At 37.8% G+C, this 7,796-nt stretch overlaps 1 protein-coding gene across 9 annotated transcripts; it reads left to right on the forward strand.

Annotated features, from left to right (window-relative positions):
- The first annotated feature begins 272 nt into the window (after positions 1-272).
- On the forward strand, positions 273-7,796 carry LOC122310507 (ATPase WRNIP1). Of its 9 annotated transcripts, none has more exons than XR_006242629.1 (4): positions 276-915; positions 2,666-3,845; positions 7,344-7,453; positions 7,705-7,785. XR_006242629.1 is itself a non-coding variant. In XM_043124418.1 (2 exons), the coding sequence occupies exon 1, from the start codon at positions 5,325-5,327 to the stop codon at positions 7,008-7,010; it is 1,686 nt and encodes a 561-aa protein (XP_042980352.1). In that variant the 5' UTR covers positions 5,266-5,324; the 3' UTR covers positions 7,011-7,058; positions 7,344-7,635. The 9 variants fall into 9 exon arrangements, 1 of the variants encoding a protein (XP_042980352.1); XR_006242630.1 differs by having other exon boundaries at positions 277-915; positions 7,344-7,425; positions 7,705-7,796; XR_006242631.1 differs by having other exon boundaries at positions 278-915; positions 2,666-3,829; positions 7,344-7,425; positions 7,705-7,796.

The raw sequence follows: 7,796 nt of genomic DNA on the forward strand, positions 1-7,796 counted from the left end.
ACCAACCATGGTTAAAAACTTTAAAAAGCTTGCTCCACATTGATCGAGTCTTTAGTACTTGTATGAACTGGATTCCAAGCTCATCTACAAATGCCTTCACTGTTTGCTTGTCCACAACGTTGTTCTCGACCAAATCACACTTATTCCCAACTTGAAGCTTGCATACACTTCCATTTGCGTATTTGTCAATTTCATTCCACCACTGCTTGACATTGTTGAAACTCTCAATCTTAGTATAGCATTGCTACGTACAAGCGGGATGGGTAATCGGGAGGTAATCGGATTGTAAGGAAGAGTTTATGTAGAATAAAAAAAAGGCAAAAAGGACAAAAGCAGATTTTTATCTCTTTCTTCTTCTGTTTCTTCTTTTCTCTCTCTTTTCCTTATGATGTATTATCGCTTTTTTGGAGTGGTTAACTGGCGCTGAAGGCAAGCTTCTCTCTCTCTTTCTCTCTCAGCTTTTTTACTTTTGAGTCTGAGTCGTTAAGCTATGAGGACTCCTCTGTAGAAAAAATCTTGTTTGCTCCTCATATTTGCGATTGATTCCTATGTTGACAGCTACATAAGTGCCATTGGAGTTGATTTTAAAATTAGAACTATAGAGCTTGATGAAAAGCCGATTAAGCTTTAGATTATTGTCTATGATGTGACAATGAAAAAAGCTATTTGCACTCGGGAGGTGTAACCCCTGCGTACACAGGCCCTCCACGGGGATAAATGAAACGCCTGGTTTCTTGTGTTTAAATCAGCCGCTGCATTTAATCTCCAAACAAATCAAATTCAAATGCTCTCAGTCTCTTCCCTTCGGCTCCCTTCCCTTTGGACAACCCACAAGTAGATTCGAAAGCAGCACGATCACTCCTCTTTGGACAACCCACGAGCAGCATCGCAGTCATCAAAGTCATCAACAAGCAGGTTTGATCTCTCGTCTTCTCATTTTCTTCTTCTCACCAACCCCTCGAAACCCTAACCCCAACCCCAACCCACCAAAGACTGGGGAAGTTAAAATTTCTCTGTTTATAGTGTTGATAATACAATTTTTGGCTTGATTTCCTTTGTATGTGTAGCTAACATTTGGCTCGATTTCCTTTGTATTCCGCCTAGGTTTCTTAAGAAGTGCTTAATATCACAGTTTATGGGTCCAGTTTCATTTGGTCGTGAGTGTTTGATTATTGCTTATTTTTTTAAGAAAGCTAACTCCACATTTTCTTCCATAATCTCAAACCCTAAAACATCTAATCGAAAAGACCATCCTTTTCTTTCATAACTCCACCTTTTCCTTCCGTACATAAAGATCATCCCAAAACAAGTTTCCTAATCTGATATATATAGTAATTTTTTTCTCTCGATAAGTAATCGAAGATTTTATTGAAATACATTTTTTTTTATAAGTAATTTTATTGAAAATCATAAAAGGCATAGCCCAAGTAAACATCTCTCATATATAGGTAAAAGTCAAAGCTTTGTTCTAGAGCTGCATTGTTCTTGTCTGTAGCCAAATAAACTAAAATCTTGTGCTTGGTTGAGCAAGGAAATGCCTTAGCTATAAACACGACTTAGACATTTGAAATGAAATCTGAGTTTGTATGCATCTATTAATGTTTAATTCTCATTGATAGCTAAGTGCCTCTGGCTGCACCTAATGGTTGTTGAGAAATAACATTTGAGACTTTTTTGGCAGAATTTTGCATCACCTTTTAACATGGTAATTTTAAATCTTATCTCATTTGAAACAACAAGCTTTGATGGTATCTGTTATAGAACAAATTCCCAAATATTTTCTTGAGAAGAGTCAAAAGATCTAGCCTATTATTTTCCTTTTTATGCCAAACCATGTCCTGTTTGGCAAGAACAAAATACCTTGATGTCTCATCTCAATGTGTTTTAATGTTTTGACAAAGATCTCAACAAACTATGCATATCAATTGGATTATGGGGGTACCCTTGTACCAGAGTTTCCTTGAGGTTTTGAATATGTCTTCTTCTTCTTCTTCATTTTATTTATTTATTTATTTTTTATTTTTATTTTTATTGGTTGAGGTTTTGAATATGCTAAAGCATTAGGAGGCAAGTTTTCTAACTATGGTGTAAGATGGTTTTCCTTCAAGTCAGTTGTGCATCAGGTGTAATTATTGGAAGATTGTTTCTATGAGATATAACTTAACAAGATCTGGCATGCATTTTTCACACCAATTCTTGCCAATATCTTGTTAAAAAGTCCCTTTGAAGGGTGCCTTTTCTAGAACTTATTCAGACATGAAAACATAGCTCTATAATGGCTGTGTTAGAAGAGCATCTCAGGAGGGAATTCGAGGGTCTCAGTATGGATAAGCTCTGGATGAGGGGCAAGAGTGGATATAAATATATCTAGAAGTAACTATGTAACTTGTGGCTGTGGACCATCTTGAAGATTTTTTGAGCATTTTAGGTAGCAGTACTGTCTTAGTCACCAAAGCTTCGTCTCTTTATCCAATTTCCAATAGAAATAACTAGTGAGTTATTTTGTTCTAAAGTGCAGCATTCTATATATGGCTGTTTTGATTATCCATTCTTGTATTCCGTATTTCAATTTTGTCTTTATTGTTGCAATTAGGTTAGTGAACATGAAATTTGTGTTATGACACGCTTCTAATTTCTTCTTTTTTTGTTTTTTTTGGTCTTTGAGATTGTGCATTCTCATTCTTTTAGTAGGAAGATTGTGCATTCGCAGTTGACCTTTAAAAGCTCTTGTTATTGGCAATCGTTCCAGCAGAAAAGCTTTTGGATGTCGAGAGACGCTGGTTGTCTTATCGATGGAGAGATTGATTGTGATAATTCATCCAGAATTGAACCGAAGCAGAGCCATCAGTATCAGCATCATCATTATCAGTGTCTTTTTCATCTTCTGCTAAACATACTTTGAGTCAGCTATTCTGCTTCTGTGAGGTAGAAGTGTGGGAAAGTAGGCCATGAAGTGATGCCCCAAGAGAAACACTCGAGAGTTAGGTGTAGTGATGACCTGTATGCTTTTGACTCAATCCTGGCCTTGGGAATTATGATTGAGGTCCCCTTACCAGGATGGTGTCATTTTTTCAATTATTGCTTGCATCCATTTGTTAGCTTATTATAGGTCAATGAAAGAGCAGAGAATTGTTTAATTAATCTCATGATTCTGTCCTAACAAGTTGCATACGACAAGAAAGAGATGAGTGATGTTCGTATATGGTAAAAAGAATTCATCAAAAAATGTAAGTTACATAAGACAAGAAAGGATAATCACTCCACCAAGAAAAGTAAACAAATCATTATGTCTAAAATATCATAATCACAGTCAAGTCAAATGAGGCAATCGTCGGTTTCAAAGTGCAGTCCATCAATTTGCCTCGTGAGGTTGTTTAAAAGAATCATGGCATTGTAATCACTCTTATTAGCAGTCGTAGCATGCCTTGTCACTGTGGCACTGTCCTATGGAGTTGTCACGCCCCTGCACAGACATCTTATTTACAGAAGCAATGCGCAGTAATTTGTCTTAAATTCTCCTTACATATGTTAATTAGTTGCAGTTAACTTATTAGTGGCTTGTTTTGGTCTTAGTTTTGATGTAAACTCTCCATTTTTTTGGGACATAACCTTCAATACGCAGGACAAGCCCCAGGATTTTATTAAGAGGCAGCAGTTGCGTGAATTAGCTATGCTAAATTCAAATTTCAGAGAAGAGAGTCCTGGGCCAAGTGCTAGTGTCTCTCCTTTCAATTCAAGTGGCATGAAAAGTGCAAATACCTTGTGGGTGAATATACCTTGTGCTACCTTTCACTTCAGCACAACTACAAGGATAGGTTAACAGTTCCTGGTGGGTGAGCTTTTTGGTAATTTCTTCTTCTTCTTCTTTTCTTTATTGAACAGAAAGACAGAGAACAAAAATATAATGCAAAAGAAACAAAAAGTTATATAATTGAATTTAGGTTTGTTGAGGTCAGTTTGTGCAGTAAACATTATACATTCATTGGATTTATTCTTGTGTTAGTGACTTTCGAGAAGTGTGGAAAATATAATATATTATGATGCAAGTATCAGGCCTTAAAGACAATAAATCAATTTTTCGTGCGTGTATGTTTGTCATGTTCTATGGGATGTTTTTTTTTTTTTTTTTCTCAAAAAAAAAAAAAAAAAATAAAAAAAATGTTCCCTGGGTTGCTTAAATTAAGCAGTACCTAAGCCAAGTCTAGATTCTCTTACGCATATGTCTCTATTTGTTTGTTTGGACACGTTTCAAATATTAAGAAATGATGTAGAGTGGATTGGCAATACAAGTGTACCGGAGATGCTTGAGCTCGCCTAGCTCTGAACCTAAACTGCCACAGATATTAGAATAGCCCAAATTCCTGAAATTCAAATCAAATAATATCAAGTGTAAGAATAAACCGCAAGAAACATATTAGAAATTCACAAGAATGTAAAAAATACTAAACAAGACATGCTTCCCAAAGAGCCTGCTTCTTAAAGCATACAAATCAATTTCTGGAAGCAGAACGTGCTTATAAACAGTTTACCCAAGACGACGAGACGACGATGACTACCGGCGCAACTTCGGCCACCACAACAACGAACACCGGCCCAGATTTAATGGCGTTCTTCAACTGGTTTGGATTGTGTTCCGGGTGATCTATCTCTACTCAGCGAAAATCTCGTTGCTTTCTTCTTTCCCGATTTCATTTTACACTTTCCCTCTCATTTTGTACTTTTGCCTTTTTTTTTTTTTTGTTAAATGGCTGACGTGGCATTATCGATTCCGCCGTATATCCCTCCCGTGTACATGCAGAAGAACCGATGGGTTTTTACTGTTTAAAAAAAAGAAAAGAATTACACAAATATGATTTAATTATAAGACTATGATACACTTACCATTATATTATTTTATTACTTGTAATGTATTTATTTTTTTATTATTTTTTTAAGTATTTTTTTAACATCCTTAACCATCAAGAAAAAATTTTAAAAATATATAATTTTAGTGATAGTCACTTGCTTAATCATTAAATAAAAGAAAAATTTAAAAAAAAATTAAAAAATTAAAAAAAATGATAAAAGAGTGGTAAAATAATGATAAGATTATCATTATTCTAATTATAAGGATAATGATATATTTACTACATTTTTATTATTATTATTTTTATTTATAATGTATTTATTTTTTTATTATTTTTTTAAGTATTCTTTTAATATCCTTAATCGTTAAGTAGCCGAGCTTTTTTTAACATCTTTAGCCATTAAGTATTAAGGTCGGCTACTTATTTTTTAATCAGTAGCCGAGCTTTTTCGCTGACCAAAATTGATAGGCGAGAAGGATGGAGTTGCAGCAGTTACTAAGCATGGGCTTCCCAAACGAATTGGCAACGCAAGCCTTGGCCGCCACAGGTGGGAAATCCACCCTGAAAGCCACCGAATGGATTCTCAACAACAATTCCTCCACCGCCGCCGCCACTTGTACCTCTTCCACCCCTAAACCCTCCCAACCAAAACTCGACCACTTCTTCCACTTCCAATCCAAACCCTCCACCAATTTCCCATCTCCCATACCCACTGCTCCTCGCTTAATCCAAAACCACCAAGGAGGAGGAGGAGAAGCAGAAGAAGAAGAAGAACAACAACAATCTAAGCGGCCCAAACTAGAAGCATTACTACCAACAGACCAACAGCCACCCCACGAGCCCTTATCTGAGCGCATGCGTCCTAGTACCATAGACGACGTCGTTGGCCAAAGCCATCTTCTCGGCCCCAAATCCTTCCTTCGCTCCGCAATCGAATGCAATCGCCTCCCTTCCATAGTCTTCTGGGGCCCTCCCGGCACTGGTAAGACCTCAATTGCCAAAGCTATTGCTAACTCTACTTCCGCCTCTTCTTCTTCTTCGTATAGATTTGTTCCCTTGTCAGCTGTCACTTGTGGGGTTAAGGGTATTAGGGACACGGTGGAGGACGCTAGAAGACTAAGATTATCTAAGAACAAGGGGACCATATTATTTGTGGATGAGGTTCATAGGTTTAACAAGTCCCAACAGGACTCCTTCTTGCCCGTCATCGACGATGGGAGTATTGTCTTCATGGGTGCCACCACGGAAAACCCATCTTTCCATTTAATTACGCCTTTGTTGTCTCGGTGTCGGGTTCTCACTCTTAACCCATTGAAACCCCACGACGTTACCCTGCTACTCTGGCGGGCCGTGAATCATTTGGAAAAGGGATTGCCACGGAGTGTAGGGATGCGTCTTGATGTGAAAGAAGAAGCAATTGAGTTTATATCCGTGAAATGTGATGGGGATGGTCGAGTGGCATTGAACGCCTTGGAAATTTCAGCTATTACGGCATCTGCCCGGGTTCCCGCTATCGAATCTAAAGCCAATGGTGGGGACTTGGTCCAAAATGAGGAAGATGGGATTGGTATTGTTGCAGCCATTGTCACACTGGATGATGCGAAGGAGGCACTTCAGTGCAAGCATCTTGCTTATGACAAAGCTGGGGAAGAGCATTATAATCTGATCAGTGCACTCCATAAGTCCATGAGAGGAAATGATGCTGATGCTGCGATATATTGGTTGGCAAGAATGTTAGAAGCAGGTGAACAACCTCTCTACATTGCACGTCGATTAATAAGGTTTGCTAGTGAGGATGTTGGGTTGGCTGATCCATCTGCACTCAACCAGGCTGTTGCGTGCTACCAAGCTGCTCATTTTTTGGGAATGCCAGAGTGCAATGTGATTCTTGCACAGTGTGTGGCTTATTTGGCTTTGGCTCCGAAGTCTGTCTCTGTTTATCGGGCAGTAGAGGCTGCACAGAGGTTAGTGAAGGAATCGGCTGGACAGAATGAGGGAGTGCCTTTTCATCTGAGGAATGCACCAACTGAGTTAATGAAGGAACTTGGATATGGAAAGGACTATATTTACCCTCCTGACAATCCAGGTTCGTTGCAGAGTTATCTGCCACCCTCGCTTCAAGGGTGCAAGTTCCTCGATTGGCCTAATAGAACTGATGGATGAGAAGTTACTCACCACTCCGACTTTTGAAGCTACTATTCTATGCTGGTGGTTAGAACTCCCTTCTTACCCTTTTTGTGTATGGTGCTTGTTTTATTGTAGAAATTGGTAGCTGCTTTGCACCATCATGCTTTCAGAATTACTTACACAGTTACACGTCAAGGAATATATTAGAAAGCCTAATGTAATGAGTACTTGTAACTCTTTTTTGATTGGTAAACAACGAGTACTTGTAAGTTATATATGAAAATGATTGATTTGGGGCTATTTCTTGTCCTGGTTTCTGATATACTTATGTTGCTTGGAGTTAATATCCATGTACTTTAAATTTTGTAGTTCATAGACGGAACATAATTGAACCAAATTGGCTGGTGACTTGAAACCTCAGAAGTTTGCACTTCAACTGCTATTTGTACCTGTAAGAATTCAAACGACAACTATCTTAGGTGTGTGTGTACATATATATATATATGTACATGTATGTATGTATGTATGCATGCATGCATACACAGTTACACGTCAAGGAATATATTAGAAAGCCTAATGTAATGAGTACTTGTAACTCTTTTTTGATTGGTAAACAACGAGTACTTGTAAGTTATATATGAAAATGATTGATTTGGGGCTATTTCTTGTCCTGGTTTCTGATATACTTATGTTGCTTGGAGTTAATATCCATGTACTTTAAATTTTGTAGTTCATAGACGGAACATAATTGAACCAAATTGGCTGGTGACTTGAAACCTCAGAAGTTTGCACTTCAACTGCTATTTGTACCTGTAAGAATTC

The sequence above is a fragment of the Carya illinoinensis genome, chromosome 5, assembly GCF_018687715.1.
Source record: "Carya illinoinensis cultivar Pawnee chromosome 5, C.illinoinensisPawnee_v1, whole genome shotgun sequence".
Taxonomy (NCBI): domain Eukaryota; kingdom Viridiplantae; phylum Streptophyta; class Magnoliopsida; order Fagales; family Juglandaceae; genus Carya; species Carya illinoinensis.

Bases quoted from the DNA above. Each gene is read 5' to 3' on its own strand.
- LOC122310507 (XM_043124418.1), top strand. From the start codon at position 5,325: ATGGAGTTGCAGCAGTTACTAAGCATGGGCTTCCCAAACGAATTGGCA.